This window comes from Chrysemys picta, chromosome 23 (genome assembly GCF_011386835.1).
Source record: "Chrysemys picta bellii isolate R12L10 chromosome 23, ASM1138683v2, whole genome shotgun sequence".
In the NCBI taxonomy this organism is placed as follows: Eukaryota; Metazoa; Chordata; order Testudines; family Emydidae; genus Chrysemys; species Chrysemys picta.
The window spans coordinates 9,473,714-9,490,796 of NC_088813.1; the positions used below are offsets into that span (position 1 = coordinate 9,473,714).

At 57.6% G+C, this 17,083-nt stretch overlaps 1 protein-coding gene across 4 annotated transcripts in view; it reads left to right on the forward strand.

Annotated features, from left to right (window-relative positions):
- Positions 1-16,000: 16,000 nt before the first annotated feature.
- Positions 16,001-17,083, forward strand: part of AHDC1 (AT-hook DNA binding motif containing 1) — a 110,170-nt gene continuing 109,087 nt past the window's right edge. The window contains exons 1-2 of one of the 4 annotated variants that reach the window (XM_065576959.1): positions 16,001-16,250; positions 16,714-16,834. In XM_065576959.1, the coding sequence (XP_065433031.1) occupies positions 16,738-16,834 (97 nt within the window). In that variant the 5' untranslated portion in view covers positions 16,001-16,250; positions 16,714-16,737. Of the gene's footprint in view, positions 16,372-16,392; positions 16,835-17,083 lie in introns of those variants that run through there. The other 3 variants (XM_065576958.1, XM_065576957.1, XM_065576960.1) reach the window with 3 other exon arrangements.

Consider the following 17,083-nt stretch of genomic DNA (forward strand, 5'->3'; position numbering starts at 1 on the left):
GCTAGCTAGCTGTGGGCTGTCTGTACTTGTAGGGGCGCCCACTTACTTCAGCCAGTGTAAATCTCCGTGTGGACGCTCTGCTTTCAGCTGAAGCAGTTTGTTTCCGTTTAGCTTCACCCTGTTCCCGTTGGCCGAATCTAAACTCCAGCAAGCCTGAAATCTGAGCTTCCGCCCAGGGGTTTGCACCGATTGAACGGAACGGGTTTAAAATCGCACCTCATCAGCGCCAGCAGCCAAGCCCTGGGTACAAGCGTGTGAACTCTCCTGAGGAGGGTGGCTAAGTCTGGGATTCAGGTTCCTGGGTCTGCCGCAGACTCCCTTGGTCTGTCTTGTCTATTGAGACTGCACAGGGCAGGGCTACATCTGTACCGCACCTAGCACGAGGCCCCGATCTCAGTTGTCGCCCAGTAGGCGCTACTGTCACACAGGCAGCAACAGGAGCCACATCAAGCACTAAACTAGCACGCAGCAGAGCAGTTAGCAGGCGTGGGAATACAGACACGCCTTGACCTTGCTCTCGGACAGCCCCCTGAGAACGGGTGACTGCCCCGCGGTTCCCACGCATGCAGCCTGCCATCTATCCCGCCCACGCCAAACGGGCTGTGGAGGCAGGAGGATCTCCAGGCCCCTCTGCCTGCCAGCCACTGCATTAACGCCGACCTGCTGCCACCATCCCTGGCGCACGGCCTGTGCCCAGCCCGTTCCCAGTCCCCGATAGAGGCAGGAGCGGATGAAAGGGTTTGGTTTAATCACGTGGAACTGGCCTGGCCTCCCCACTGCCCCCGGACCAGACTGCACAGAAGCGCTGCTGTTTGGGGGATTGATTTTCTGTTAACGACAGGCCCGCTGGCTGGGGCTGGAGGCTGGAGCTGTGAAATCGAACGCGGTTAGCTGCTTTTCCAGAAGGACACTGCGGGGAACAGTGCTGTTTGCTTCCGTTCCCCACATCCCCAGGGGCAACCCTCGCGCCTGATCAGAAGCGGCGCGCGCTCTCCGCTTTCTCAGACAGCCTCTCTTGGGGCACCCGGTCCAACCCTCTGCATCAGGCAGGGGGGACCCTGAGCTCCGCTCCCCGCCACTCTCGGGGAAGGGAGCAAGATCTAGCGGTTAGAGCAGCAGGGTTGGGACTCAGGAGGGCCGGGTGCTATTCCTGGATTCGTCATGTGATCTGGACCAGCCGCTTCCTCTGCCATCTGCAAAGCTGGGGGGACAAGGGGGGAGGGAGGAAGGAGCCTTCTCTGCCTAGCAGAGGGAGCTGTCAGAGTTCATTTGTCAATATTTACCAAGCTCTTTGAGATCCTGGTGCGTCTGAGCCCCTGATGGACGGGGGAAGCCCTCAGCCCCTTCCCTGGAGGGACCTCCACCCGACTCAAGAGTGCCATGTCTCCTGTCTGCTCCATGGGCAATGCCATCCTCTCTGGCCATCCCAGGGTGGGATGCTGGGACGCTGAGGACAAAGGCATCACAAGCTCTGTCGTCTGGCCAGCACCCTGCTCTGTGCGTTCCCTAGGAGAGACCCTCTCCCTCCCCTCGCTGCAGTGGCCTGGCTCCAGGAGAGCATCTTCCCTCTGCCTCCCACCACCGCTCTCCACATGGCTGCTTTTTCAATTAATACTCCCCTCCCTTCGATCTGGCCAGTGGTGAGTTAGCCTTCCCCGGGGTGTGTGTCTTGCCCTTTACAGGAAGGCCCCGTCTACACTAGGGAGGGCAAGCCTGCATCGGACTGGGGACTGTGAGTCTGGGCAGGGCTGGGTTGTGGACGTGGCCGCAGAAAGAGGCCCATCTCTTGCAGCACCGTCCGTAAGCGCTGAGGTTACGTCTAGACCGGGATAAAAAGCCCGTGGCTGGCCTGGGTCAGCTGGCCCAGGCTCCAGGGCTGAAAAACAGCTGTGTAGACATTCTGAGCTCTGGGCCCTTGCAAGGGGAGAGGGTCCCAGAGCTGGGGCCCCAGCCCATACCCCGCGATCCTGTGTCAGCTGAACCCAGGCCAGCTGTGGGTCTTTTATCCCTCAGCGATGACTTAACACCGCCGTGAGCAGCCCCTGGCACAGCGGTGGCCCGGAAGCCCCCTCCCCTCCAGGGTACTGCCGCCGTTTGGCTTGGACTTGCTTCCAGCAAAGCAAACCTGGGCGTCAGGCTGAGCCGGGGCTAGGGCGACCACCTTTGTTGAGTGGAAATAAGGGGAAACCGCGTGGAAAAGAAGGGACACGGCTTTATTTGAAGGGACGTTTTAGGGAAACCTCATTTCCCGTGGCGTATCGTGGATTTCTCTCTCAAGTGGCCATTTCCACTGCCCGTCTCATGAGCGTCAATGGAACGTTTGAAATGGTGTTTATTGTCAGTTTTAAAACACGGGCCAGGGGGCCGGTCAGTGCTAGCCTGGGTGGGATGGCTTACCAGCCCCAAGCAATGGCACAGGGTCTTCCCACAATGCACCAGTCACTGCGGAGGCAGCCGGGCGAAATCTCCCACAGTCCTGTGCTTCCAGGAGCTGTGGGGAAGGTACCCAGGGAGCCGTGTGGCTGCCAGGGTGGAGCATGGGGCTCATGGGGTAATGCCACCTGGCCTGCCATATAGAGCCCGGTCCTACCGTGGCCACTAAGGGGTTAACAGATGGGCTAGCTGTCTCGGCAGCTGTGGCTAATTGCTGGCCCAGCCAGAGCGAGGGGGATCAGAAGGCTGCAGATCAAAGAGGGAGGCCTGAGGGACTCCTGAAGCAGCGGAGTGGTAAGATGTGGTCCAGGAAGTTGGACAGCTGAGAAAGTGAGTCTGGAAAATGGCTTATAAGAAAGGGGGGTGGGAAGCAGGCAGGGACTGTGAGGAACCTAAGCCTAGCTGCTTAATGCAGGGTATGGGCTGGAACCCAGAGGACTGGCTGGGGTCCCCTGCCATCCCTAGCAAAGGGGGGTAGTAAAACCCCTTGGAGCAAAGAAGGCAGGACTCTGTGGTGGGCTGGGGCTGTCGACCCTTTGCTAGGGTCATTGGATTCCTGGTCTCTTCCTGGCCCCGGAAGGGGAGACACCATCAATAACTTGGCTGGAGTCATAAGAGGAAAGCCACCTGGCATGAGGCCAAATGACTGTTGGTGGGAGAAACTGAGGCAGAATCACCGGCACCAGGCACAGCCATGAAAGGGCACTGGCTGGCAAAGGCAACCCTGGACACCTCTCTAATTAGCCATTAGCAGCTCCCTCGGGCAGGCGAGGCCTGTGGGCCGGCTGCTGACCTCAGGCAGGGATGTGAACCTGAGTTACACAAATAAGCAACCCACAGAGGAAGCATGAGCCAACCCGTACCCACAGCCCGTCCGGAAGTAACCTTCCTTGGGGACAGAGTGTCCCAGATCTGCAGGGAGAATTTTCTTGCACCGTTCTCGAAGCAGGGCAGGCTGCTGGATGGATGATTGAGCTGACGTGCCTGTAGTCTGAAGGCTTTCCAGACACAGCGGGGCTGAGCAAGTGTCCCTAAGGGGAGAGAGCTCCCCATGAAGCCAGCCCAGCCCTGAGCCAATGCACTTTGAACCTCAGGACAGCTGGTCTCAGTTGTCTTAGTGGGACGGAGGGCAAGAGTCCAGCAAGCCCCGCAGTCCTAGGGTCTGAAAGGTTTTCTAGCGGGGGCCTTTGGGGGTATGTGCGGACGCAGCCTCGGGAGCCACTGAGCGGCTATGGCCTTGTACAGGGACCTAATCCAGCGTTTCTCCAGGACACCCTGCTGTTTTTCTGTGCCGCTGGCACTTCGAACCCCTGTCGCTGATGCTTGGGGGAAGGCCCCTGCTCAAGCCATCTTCCCTCTGCATCTCCAAGGGGAGCGGAAAACCCCTTTCCCTGCCAGCCGTTTTCCATGCAACAAGTGCCTGAACACCAAAGAATTCTCCACTCTGGGACCACTCTCTTAGAGGGACCTTTCCCAGCTGGCCCTTTAAATCTGGGGTTGGGGCTGGGGCCCAACCAGATGCCGCCCTACAGGGGTTCCTTTGCATCTGGCTGCTGCAGGCCCTGCCTCCCAGCAGGTGAGGATCCGTAGCGCCCCTCCTCTCTTTTCCCCTTCCCCTTTTCCCAGGGGCACAGCATGTTCCATTGCCAGCCCGTGAATGGAGGGGGGGAGGGGGGCTGAGCTCTGCCCCCACTCACACCTGGCTCAGCCTATGAATCAGGGCAGAGAGGCAGCGTTAATTCTGGGCCCCTGGTTACCAGGCAGATTGAGAGATGGGATAGACTTCCAAGTGCTCGGCCCCTGGATTTTCAAAAGAGCTCGGGGGACGCTGCATACGTGGCTTGGCCCTACACGGGTTGGGATGCCAGGAGATCAGTCACACGGCCTGGGGGTGGGGGGAGGGAGCCTTAGGGGGCAGACGAGAAGGACTAGATATTGCCGCACCCAGCAGAGTGCACTGCCGTGGGTGGGAAGGGAGCAGGGGTGTCCCAAACCAGGAGGGAGCCGAGCTGCTTCGGCTGCTCCGAGGGATGAAATGCACAAAGGGGAAGGCTGGTTCTTCGGGCCTGTCGGGGAGATCAGTAACCCCAGGGGACTGTCTGGAGGCACCTTCCCGTGGGAAACGGGAAACCAGAGTGGCTAAAGCGCTAGAAAATATACCTAAGGAAGTGGCCCTGCGTTGGCCCCAGGGCAGGGGACTGGGGAGGTGGAGGAGGTTTCTGCAGTCACTCTCACGTCTGTGAGAGGAGATTTAGCTGCTGCTTGGCTGTGCTGTGGGTGATTATAACAGTAGCACCTAGAGCCCCCCCCCCCCCCCCGAGCAGGACTCTCCTGCGCTAGGGGCTGTACAGTGGGTGACTCGCTGAGCTTGCAAAGGGGGGTGGGAAAGGATTGTTATCCCAGTGCACCGTGGGGCATTGAGGCCCAGAGTGATCCAGGGGCAAGCAGGGAGGCTGGGACAGAGTCAAATATTCAACCTCCAGCGCCTCCATTTTTAGCTTGCTGCTTGAACCCCGAGGCCCCCCTACCTCTCTGCACAGGGTAATCAGCATGACACCACTTCCCCAGTCCACAGGGGCTTTCACCCCTCACTTGAATTCCTGGTGTAACTGAGAGAAGAATTTACCAGTAACCTGGACAAAAGTCAGTCTAAGAGGACAGCATGTGCCTAGGTCCCTACCCCCTCCTCCAGGCCTGGGCCCCCTCCCCTGACTGCCAAACACTTTTGCCAGGAGGATCCCGCTGGGGTCCCTCCCAAGCGCACACACTCTCTTTCCACACCAGAGACGGAATCGGTGAGAGATTCCTCAAAGAGACCTTTCTATTGAAAGGCTCTTTCTTGCTCCTGGAGGAAGGCAGAAAGGGAGGGACCGAGCTGCGGGGAGGGGAGAGAAAAGGGGGGAAGCCAGGAAAAGGGGCTCCTGGAAGAAAAGATGAATGAACTTGGTCAATCCAGCGCTTTGGTGCTGCTGGGGGGAGCCAGGTTGTTTTTCTCCCCTAGTGCAGGCTTCACGCAGCCCCCCTCCAGCTCGGCCTCTGACGCGAGGGGGAGGGGACGGGAGGCTATTTTTGGCTTGGTCGTTGCTTGCTGGGATCTGTAGTCCGGTGCGGGTCTGAGCCAGGGGCCGGGGTCAGTGAGTTGGCTGCATGGCTAATGCAGCCTCCCTGTTGGCTCCGGGCTCCCTGGAGGAGGCTCCTGGTGCGCTGTGTGTTTCCTGAGCCCCTGTTGAGGGCGCCGTTGGCTGGCGGGTCCAGTTGTATTTCCATCTGCTTGTTCCAACCCCAGTGCCTGAGCTGACTAGTGCGTGGGGTGCTCTCTGGCAGGTGGTGAGCTCGGCCACCAGGCCAGGTTACCAGGGGGAATGCGGATACCTCCCTAATGCAGGGGCTGCATGCACTGGGAGGGTGCATTCGTCCCCCTCGAGATGTTGGGCCACAGAAGAGGGTGGAGTCTACCACTGCTGCTAGCTAGGGGGCTTGTTTTAGTAGCTCCCAGGGTAGCAGCTTCTGCCTTTAGATCTGAAGAGTCCCAGGTTCAAGGCCCCAGTGGGGTTAGTTTTGTCAGCGACAGCTCTGGGGAAGGCAGCGTCGCTAACCAGCCGCGCTGACGCCGCAGGAGATGGTGGCTACCCGGGTCGGGGCAAACGACTTGGAGGGAGGGAAGTGGTGATGCCGGGCCGAGCCTGCGGTCCTTCCCCTTGACGGACTGCTGCCCCGCTCCCAGGGAGCAGGCTGGTGTCTCTTGCTTCCTCAAACTGTGTGTCAGGGCCCAGGACAAATGTTGGAGGGGCTGTCCCAGGCGCTGAGTGCTCCTTCCCCCACTCTGCCAACTTGGGTGTCCCCCACCGGAGTGATCGGCTGTTGGCCCAGCTCCTGGCCTGTCCAGGAGATGCAGCGCTGAGAGACAAGGCTGGGCTGGAAGGAGCATGCCAGGGATGCTGAGGTGAGGCTGCCGGACACAGTCGGACCCTGTGGTTCTCTCTGGCTCCCGGACGAACAGGCCGCGCTGCCTGGTGTCCCCCGGTGGGGTCGTCCGAAGTGCTGGTGTGGATGCCGCGCTCAGGGGAGGGGCTGGAGGAGCCCTGGGAATCCCAGTGTGCACGGCCCCCCTGCAACCTGGCCCTGGCCCTGCTGTGTCTCTCAGTAGGACACATGGGATCCCTGTTATAGAAAGGCCCCTCCCCCTCTTCCTGGTACCCTGGCCCCCAATCTCCATGGCTCTGATTTATGGTTCTCTTCCCAGTTCTTCCCCGGACTCACGCGGTGACCAGGGGCCAGGCACGTAGGACCAGATTTTGAATGGTATAGTGCCTAAATCCTACTGAAATCAGAGACTTAGGTGCCTAAATCCCTTTGAGGCGCTGTGCCTTAGCCGTTCCTCTGGGTTCCCCATCTGTAAAGGGGGTGATGCCCACCTCCCCGGGGGCTGGGAAACTAGCTGCAGCAAAATGTGCAAAGTGCTTTGGGGTCCTGGTGGACGTTGCCACGGATGCCCAGGGTATCGCTGCTGTCCTGGAGGAAATGGGGGCCGGGCCCTGCTGGGTCTGTGCCAGGCAGGCGGTGCTGCGATTGGCTGCACTCTGTGCTATTGGAGGCCCAGGCAGCTCACATCACGGGAGACTTCTGCTAAGGCCTGAAAAATCTCTTGTCCCAGTTACAGGCCCAGCCCCAGGACTCTATTGATTAAAGAATCCCTCAGCTCCTCTCTGCCCTCTAAGTGCCCCAGCCCCAGCTGCTGCTGCATGGCACAGAGCCAAACTTGGCACCAGGAGCCAGGACCTAATGAACAGGGGACACCAAGAAGCGCCAGGCATGTCCCCCAGGGCTTGGCAAGGAGCAGTGCTCACCAGCTCTGCGCCCCATTTATGGATACAGCCCCAGGGAGGATAGCAGCCGGTTGCATAGTAGGGTGGCAGAGGGGTACCAGCTCCATCGTTACTATTTACAAGGTGCTGGACAAACCAGCCCCACCGAGCTTACAATGCAAAAACCAAAGAGGAAACTGAGGCATAGACTTGCCCAAGGTCACCCGGCAGAAGAGTGTCCGGTCTCCTGCCTCAACCACGGCTATGGAGCAGAGGGCCTGGTGGCGGGGAGTGAGGGAGAGCAGCGCGGACTGGAACAACATGCTGCAAACCTCACACTTAGGCTCTTGATTTCCCTTCTGCTTTCATTAAAGTCTAATTTGCAGTGGAGCAGCCGGGCCGCGCTTGGGAAGGGAAGGGAGGCCCGGTAATGAGGCTCGGAAGCCGAGTCCCCAGGTCTGGCTCCGTGTGTGCGACTCACCCTGTGTCTGCGAGGCTGTCACCGCGTCACGCTGGGGATTCGTCACTCGGCGGCGCCGGAGGGGCTTGCCTGCCTCACTAACGCTAATAGGGAGCGAAGCGCGGAGCCGCTGCAGACAAGGGTGGCTTCTGCTGGGCTCTGGGAGGGTGCGTGGCCCTGGCTGAAAGCCCCGCCAGCGTGGGTAACACCGTTGCTGCGGCAGAGGGAGACTCCCCGGCGAGGTGTGTGACTGAGTGTTCCCGATCCCCTCTGCCGGGCCCTACCCCCAGCAGGCAGCAGCCACCTGAGGGGAGGCCCTGTGGCTGCTGGGAGCTTGGGTTTGGCCTTTGCTGGGCTATGGGGGTAGGCCGACCTGATGCAGCCAGACCAGCTGCTGCTGGGGAGCTCCGTGAGCAGGAGCGAATCTGTGGGATGAAGGGTTCAGAGGTGCATGCAGAGGGAACTGTGGGGAAGGCCTGGGCAATTCTATGAGCAGGGAGGGAGCCACTCTCAGGCTTCAGGGCAGCCAGCTCCCGCTCCCTGGGTCAGGAAGGAACGCCGCCTCCCCCAGCTACAGCACGCCGCGTCAGCTGCGAGAGGCGGTTTTGCCTTCCCTTCACGTCTTCCTGGCTGCAGCCAGAGGCAGGACTCTGGGCTAGATGGGAGGGGGCAGAGGCCCTGCCTGATCACCAGCACTCTCGAGGTTAACCCCCTGCTCAGGTTGCTCACAGGTGGGGTGCTGAGGAGTGACAGCTGGAGGGGGTTGTTGAAAGGCCCTGTTCTACCATTTCTCAATGGGCGTCAGTCTGAGCCGGGCTGGCAAAGGGTACAGGCAGGAAGGGAGAATTTTTCCCGGGCCCGAGCGGGTCAGAGGTAGATCCGGCAGTTGCGATGCCTCCCCTGTGCGGGGTGGATGGATGGGGGCAAAGGGAGCAGGAATCCAACTAAAACAGCCGCTAGCACCAGCCTGTGCTGGCACGGGGCGGGGAGCTCTGCTGACCCTGACCATAGAAGATCCAAGGCATTTTACCAGCACGAATGACCTGCCACCCTCCCTTCTGCAGGGCCAGCCTGCAGACCCACCCCTCTGCGTGGGTACACGCTGCACCCCTCCGGTAATGGGCTCCCACACCCCCACGCGCTCAGAGACTTGCAGGCAAACCGTATGCGGCGGTTCGCGCTACGCTCCCCGGGACAGCTGGGAGTGAGCTGTGGTGGAACGCATTCTGCTCTGACATATGCTGACAACAATGCAACCTGGAAAAGCAGCCTGTGTCAGAGGGCAGAAATAACCTGCTCCCCGGGGAGCAGGCCGGGAGGGTCAGTTAATTGAGGAGTCTGCAGATTTTGATCCGGCCACGCCGGAGAGCTTGGCAGAACCTCGCAGGCTGCCTGGTGTGGGTGGAACATACAGACTTGGGTCTCGGCCAGGAAGGCAGAGCCCCCCAATGGCAGGTTTAAAATGCATTACCTCTGCAGCTCTGTGTGCCGTGCTGCGTTTGATCAATTACCTGCTCTTCTGGGAAAGCGGCAGGTCTGGGGAGGTTGTACTGCAGTGCGGGCGCTGGACACCTTCCCTCCCGTACAGCCAGACTCGCCTACGGATGAGCCTGCAAGAACAAGCCCCCGCTCCTTGTCTGTGTCACAGCCGTGCTGGGAGGGTCAGGGCGCTGGTGTGCTGGAGGCTGGGAGGGATGGTCCCTGCTTGCCATCTAAGGAGTCAGGAGAGGGGAACTTTAACGAAGGGGAAACGGAGCCCCAGAGGGAGTCCGTGACTTACCACCGCTGGGGTTTGAGCCTGGATCTCCTGAGTCATTTCCCCCACCCCAACCCGTGCCAGCCTTAACCACTAGGCCATCCTCTTTCTCATGGGCCCAAGTGCGCCCGCTGCTCCTGTGGGCTCAGTGAAGGGATTTGCATGTTAAGGAGCTTGATGAATTATTGAAAAGCCCCCATGATGCCTCGCTCCTCCAAACCCCATTAGTGCAGGTGGGCACAGTCACAACGCATACGGGCAAGGGGGTGGGAGGGAGGAGCACGGCCTTCCTTCCCCCAACGCCACCCCACTGCGGGAGGACTCCGGGCAGCGCTCTGGTGGAGGTGTAGAGCTGGGCTGGGGGGCGGGGGATGGGGGTTTGCCCTCCTGACACGGTTGACGGTCGCTCTGCCGACCCAGCCCTTGGCGTGGGATCACCTCTGTATTGTCACCCTTTGCAACTCCCCCCTGGGAAGTGTCAGCTGGTACCAGCCTGTCGTTTTCAGGTGCCCTGTGTGTTATACAATGCAGCATTCAAGAAAGCTGCCAGTGACCGTGATTAGAGCCACAGGAAGGATCCCCAGTGAAAGAGCTGGGCCATTCGCTTTCGAGAGGAGACGAATGAGGCGGGATAACAAGGTAACTCGGGCACTCCTATTTACCCTCTCAGACTGCGGGAACAAGGGGACGCCCAATGACACATTCGTTGCCTTTTCATTTGATAAAAGGAAATTGTTTGTTTTTTACCTGATTAGCTTCTGGAACTCCCAACCACATGATAACGGTGAGCATGGAATTTAGGTTTCAAGAAAGGATTAACCCATTTCTCCGGCTGAGAATAGCTGCAGTTACATTAGCTAGGGTAAAATATGTAAGGCACAAACCCTCATGCTTCAGGGCGTAAGCTGATCACCATGGGACTGAGATCAGGAAGGAACTTCCTCCAGGAGCAAGTTGTTCTATACTAAGTGGGGGTCCCTCTGAAGCAGCTGGGATCAGTCATGGGGGCCGGGAGGGATGGCATACCAGGCTTGATGAACCATTGGTCTCAGCTGGGAGCCCAATTCCTGTGTTCCTATCATTTAACAAATATAACCTCATGTGGTCTCCTCTACCAGTCCCCGCCTCCCGCTGAAACCACCAGAAATGTCTGGTTATTAATGTTCTAACACCCTTTTATTCTGCTGACACCAGACGGAATTTCCCAATTTGACTCCTAGGCCAGGCACAAGTGCTGGCTAAGCCACCACTGCCGACTTCTGGGGGCACCAGGAGAAGCTGTTTCCCTCAGCACTGAACCAGACAGCACCGGGAGGAAGGCGCAAAGTTGGGCCGTCCCCATGCAGAAAGGATAACACACCAGCGGGCCTGATTCAGAGCTGATGCCCACTCTGTCACATGCCGTGGAGTTACTCCTGATGCCGGCTGCGCATACGCTCTCACAGAGGCACTCGGGATTTCTCTCACACTCACAGGCACATGCTGGGCGAACCCACGCCCCTCTGTGACACCCGGAGCCCAGCGATGCTGCCAGATGTCCAGCTCTGGACGGTACAGAGATTGCATTGCCACGGCCCTCCCGGGAATTGAATCAAACTAACCACAGCGATTTCCTGCTTTTCAGACTTGTAGGCTGCCACAAAGGTCTGCAACAACTCAGTTAAGATCTGGCCTCCTCTGAGGATGATTTTTGCTCTAAACCCCTTCCTGTGCCCCGGACCATAGAAACCTAGCTTCTGCCCCCTGCTCTGACCCCGCTCGTGATTCGATGCAAGTAGGAACAAAATAGGTTTACAGACACATCGCTGCAAAGGAAGTGTGCGTCTCAGGAGGCCAGTCCAGCAAGCCTATCTTTAAATGTAAGATGAATACAGTGCATAGGGATGTGCACGTTCTCGCATGTTCATAGCCGGGCTATACGACTAGGCCGTAGGACAGCCCGCTGTTCCAGCCTGGTTTTCTAGGGTTTCCTTTCAGGTTTACAGATGGAGAAGTCCCTACAGTGCCAGTAAAGATGAAACAAAAAGCCTGGATCCTGTGCAAAAGTTCAGCGGGCGACAGACCTGCGCTCAAACCCAGGCGCAGAGGAGGGCCGGCCAGCCAAGCCAGCCACAAGGTGGCAGCGTAACCCCGCACTCAGGCTGCTGGGAGAGAGAAACCAGGGCCCTGGGCGAGTTGAGTTCCCGTTAGCCCCTGGTGCGTCTCTGCTCCGGGAAGATCAGCGGGAGGGGGTTGCAGGGAGTCGGGCCCCCATGTGAACAGTGACTGATGGGAGGCAGGTGCCGGTGGGCGTGCCCCTCTTTGCAGGCGGTGGCGTTTTTGGCATGCACTCACGCGCGTGGTGGTGTGCCCTGCCGTCGACGGAAGTGCTCAAGGCCTTGCGCGTGAGAACTGACCCTGGTTCGCGAGCGCCGCCTGCCTGAGACCCAAGCGATTCAACGCACACGGGCCCCGGGGACTGCGCGTCGCTAGATTTCCCCCTGGCAGGGAATGGAACCATCCGGGCCGGGTCCGCCTAGACCTATCTGAACCGGGGCCTGGCTCTGGCCGACGCTGGATCTCGCCCAGCTCCCCCTTCTCTCTAGAGCAGAGCAAGTCGGGCCCTGGAGATGTTTGGCTCTACGTCCAAGACACAGGGCTGTGGCCTCTGTCTAATGGGAATGGAGGAGGCTACAGGGTGGAGCCGGGATCAGGACCGCAGCCCGTGTGGGTGCCCTCAGGCGATGCAGTCCCTGGGTGTAAGTGGGAGGGTTGTCTCAAAGGCAATGTGGATGATCAGGACAGGCACCCACTCAGGACTGAGGCTTGAGTGGGGATTTGGGCAACTCAGACCCTTTTGGTTGTTGTTTGCCAGCAGGGAGCTGAAAGCAGCGATGGCACCCGCAGCCCCGTGGTGGTAGGAGAGAGGATCTGTTCTTCTCTAGCACCTTTCACCCCAGGAGCTCGGCGCCCTTCACACGGAGTAACAAATTAACCTGGGTCTGGTGGCTCAATGTGATTATCCCCGTTATGCACAGGGAAACTGGGCCACCAAGAGGTGACGTGACTTGCCCGAGCAAGTCGGGGGCAGAGTTGAGAACCCAGGAGTCAGCGTTTGCTCTAAGCAGGGACTCTTGCTTTAACTCTGTGTGTGTGTGTGTGTGTGTGTGTGTGTGTGTCTAGGTATAGACACATGCCTGGGCTGAAAGCCATTACATGGTGAAATTCAATCCAGGGGCTTGGGGATAGAATAAGCCCAAGTGGTCTATATTGATTCTCGGGCCCCTCGGATTGAGTTACAGCCTTAGGAATGGCTCAAGGCCCGTGCATTGTTATTCCCCATTGGAGAGGCGCACGTAGAAATATTCACCAGTCTAAATATTCAGCTAGGATTAATTGCTTCTGGAACAGAGACCTATGCAGGTGGCATAGCAGCACAGGGCCTCCAGAACTAGGACTCTCGGTCCGGTTATAAAATGGTGACTGGGTCACGGTTTGCTAGCTGCCACCAGCACCCTGTATGACAGCTGTAGGTGTGGTCATGAGCATCACACCAACAGAAAGCAGGGGAGGAAAGGTGACGTCCTGTCAAAGGCAATGCGAATTTTGCGACTAGTTTCAAACCGGAGCGAGGGGATGCGGCAGGTCCTACCCGGCTCCTTTTCATTCCCTGGGGCTTTGGGCCAGGTTGTGATATATTTTTTTATGATAACTATAGAGATGAACTTCAAACCCGACAAAGGACTTGGACAGTTTTAAGCAGCTCTTTGATTAATATGTGACCTTTCGGTGCTGTGGATTAAATTAATAAATCTTTTCAATTTAAACCTATGCCGCTTGCAATGTAATGTTTTCTGTACAGTCTTCCTGGGGGGAGGGATTTGCTCCTTTTCTCTGCCTCAGCTGTGGGTGATGCCCACAACTCCACTATTGTGCATGTGCATTTACACCAAAAGAGGCAAGATTACTACCAGGTAAAATCCTATGAGATCAGAATAGGTGGATCCTTCTGGATTTTGATCAGTGACTAAAAAATAGCAGAAAATTCAAGGCTGACCTCATGGGCTAAATGATAAAAACAGCCTCTCCATGTGCTCACTCAAACAACACGGGTCGTGTGCATGTGCAAATTCTATCAATGAGCCAGGTGGAGAGTGCCCATCCTGTTTGCAGCTGCAACGTCTAATATCGTGCCGCTCTCTGCATCATCTGCTTACCTACCAGTCCCCGGCAGACCCACTGACGTCCCTGAGATCAATGGGGTGAGTGCAATGAACAGGACTTAGTCCTAGGTGTCTGTTGATACCCAAATATTAATTAGAATTGAATATACAATAAGCACCCTATGGGTGTATGTGTGGGTGATATATCCCGGTGGTACGTTTTCTGTTTCATCCGCACCTATGTGTTACTTCATTGATGACTCACGTGTGATTAAAATTCTAGTGATATTCCCAATCCCCTGGAGTTAACCCTTCACTCGTCACTCAGGAAAATAAAATGTCATAACAAACATCAGTCATATTATGTATTTTAATTGTATTGTAGCTATGAGCCTATGTGAAATTAACAATGAGCGAGTGCTTTGAGATCCTTGGAGAGACAGGCCTATAGAAACGCAAATTAGTATTTAGATGCGGAGATGCAGGGGGCAGGACACTGGACTGAGGGACAGGAGACCTGGATTTTACTCCCAACCCTGCTACTGACCTGCTGTGTGACCTAGGGTAAAACATTTCCCTGCTCTACGGGGAAAGGAAGTATTTGTTCACACAGCGCACAGTCAACCTATGGAACTCCTTGCCAGAGGATGTTGTGAAGGCCAAGACTATAACAGGCTTAAAAAAGAACTAGATAAGTTCATGGAGGATAGGTCTATCAATGGCTATTAGCCAGGATGGCCAGGGATGGTGTCCCTAGCCTCTCTTTGCCAGAAGCTGGGAATGGGCGACAGGGGATGGATCACTCGATGATTCCCTGATCTGTTCATTCCCTCTGGGGCACCTGGCACTGGCCACTGTCGGAAGACAGGATACTGGGTTAGATGGACCCTTGGTCTGACCCAGTATGGCCGTGCTTATGTTCTGTTCCCCCTCCTGTTTTGACTGTAATCTCTTAGAGGCAGGGGCTGCCTCTTACTAGGTGTCCGCACAGCGCCGAGCATGGAGCGTTACCAATCTTCGCCAAGACTTCTAAGCATTACCATGATACCAGTGATGCTAATGCAGTTCCTAGGGATGTCGATCCCTCACCACGTTCTACGTGAACAAAATAGAAAGTGAGAAATGGTCATGCTGTTTCCTAGTGCTTCAGGCGCAGCTTTGGATTTTGCACTTGCAATTTTACCATGCATGTTTGAAGTGTGTGTGTGTGTGTGTGTGTGTGTGTGTGTGTGTGTGTGTGTTGATTGGGCATGTGAGGAATATTCCACCACGATCCACTTTGTACACAACCCTGTCCTGCCAACTCCAAATGTTCAAAAATCACAAGTCAGGGCCCCAAGCACCATGAGATTGGCTTAAAAAGCAGCAGACTCTTTAAAGAGAATTCAGCTGGGGCTCTTTTCGTTTGCCTTCTGGTTTGTGACGCTTTAGGGGGCCTCGGCGGTGTGTGTGTGTGTGTGTGTGTGTCACATTTTCAATCTTTTGGCCATAACCAGGGGTTAAAAACTAACTTGTTTTTAATAAAAACTGAGAATCTCTTGTACTCACATGACTCCAGGGGCTGGGGCTTTAATAAATACACCCAATACCATGGCAATCCCAGCACCAGTGGACTCCAAGCACAAATTCACCCACTGTATAAGTCACATGGAGGTGGCTTGAATATTTAGACTGATGTTTCCAAAGCCACTGTAAGGGATTTGGATGCTTCCTTCCCAATGGGAATGGGGTCTCCGGATCCTTTTGAATGGCTTTGGAAATGTCAGCCGGAAAAGACACAGCCGCCCCATCCAGAAACAGGGCACCCCCTAGACCCTCCACCACCATTGCCCCGACCCTAGCGCTGTATCCTGCAATCCTGAGGCAGTGCAAGGCAGTCCCTGTCTGTCCTTTGCCAGCACCTGTCCTGAGCCCTTGTCCACGGCTCAGACCCTGGTGCCACCCCCTCCCAGTGCCCTAGTCTGTCCACTGGCTTATCTTAGTCCACCCTGTGCTTTGCTGCACATTGGGCTACCGACATTTGCCTCTCAACTGCCCTTCTCTCCAAATCTGCCTGACCACCTAAGAGAAAACCACTGAGTTTTGGCAATGCTGAAAAAAGTGGATTTTCCCCATCCTGTGTGCGTTTAGGTAGCGAGATAATCAACGCCTAGCTCCCTGGGACTGTATAGTTCTCTTTGTCTCTCCCCAGAATATCCTAGCAACAGCAGGGAGGAGAGAACCAACTCTCCAGGAGCCCCACTGGAGCGGCAGGAGAATCCCCACCCGCAGTAGAGAGCCTATGACACACACACCGCGGAGCAGTCCCGCTTCCACCCCGCAGAGGGCAGCGGTGCCACATCCCATGAAGAAGGGGAAACAAAACAAAAAACTAAAACCCCCGAACCAGCCCGTCCTGCGGTTCCCAGCGGGATGCGTCCGGCGGTGGGTGCAAAGTTCAGCCCCAAACTTTGCAGAAGTTCGGGCGGCCGGGCGTGGCGTGGCTTCCAACGCCGCCCGGTTCCCTCCACGCGCTCCGAGCCCACGCACCCCCAGCAGCAGACAGCGCCGGGCACCCCGGCAGCCCAGCCCCGGCTCGGACTACAATCCCCGGCATGCCCCGCCGGAGCGCTCCCTGGGGTTCCGGCGGCGGCTCCGGCTGCTGACAGGCGAAGGTAAGCAGAGCTCGGAGGCAGGCGGCGGCAGCGGCAGCAGCAGCCCCCAGAGCTAGGGAGAGGCAGGCGGGAGCGAGCCCGGCAGGCTCGGCGGAGCCCGGCAGGCAGAGCGCAGCTGAAGGCGAGAGAGGAAGGGGGGAGGAAGAGGAGGAGGAGGAGGAAGGGGGGGGGGGACGAGCAGCCTCCGCTGCAAAAGCCAGGGCTCTGCTCTGTGTCTTCATTTCCTTTTCCCACCCAGCCCCGAGAGCCGCGGCGGAGGGTGGAGAGCGATTTCTCCCAGGCTTGCAACCCCCCCACCTCCCTCTGCTCCTGGCTTTTCTTTTGTGCGGTTCCCAGGCAGGCGGAAAGCAAGGGGGGGGGGATCGGAAGGGGGGGGTGGCTAGGTGGGGGGGGGGGGGGTCATGTCCAGCCGAGTTGCCGGAGGAGAATGTGAGCAGAGGCGATGAACATGCTGTCATTGAAGGTGGCCGGTGGTGCTGAGGGCTCCATGAATCTCTCTGGCAGCAAAGACTCAGCCCCGGTGGAAGAGAAAAACCTCCCGCGGCGGGCGGCTTCGGAAGGGCTGGGTGCCCCGCAGCCGGCTGGTGAGTCCCAACCTTTCCTCTCCCTGCCCCCCCCCCCCCCCCGGGACCCCCACGCTGCTCCGCTCGCCCGGGGCTGCTGCGTTTGCCAAGCGACCCCCCCTTTCCTTTAGCTCATTACTGGGAGGGGGGGAGGAATCTAGCAACTTGCTGCAGAGTGCTTGGGCAGCAAACTCTGTGGGGAGGGGGTTAAAGGGCACCGTGCAGTCCAGATGAAACAGCCTTTGTCTCCCAGTGTAGCGGCTTGGCAGC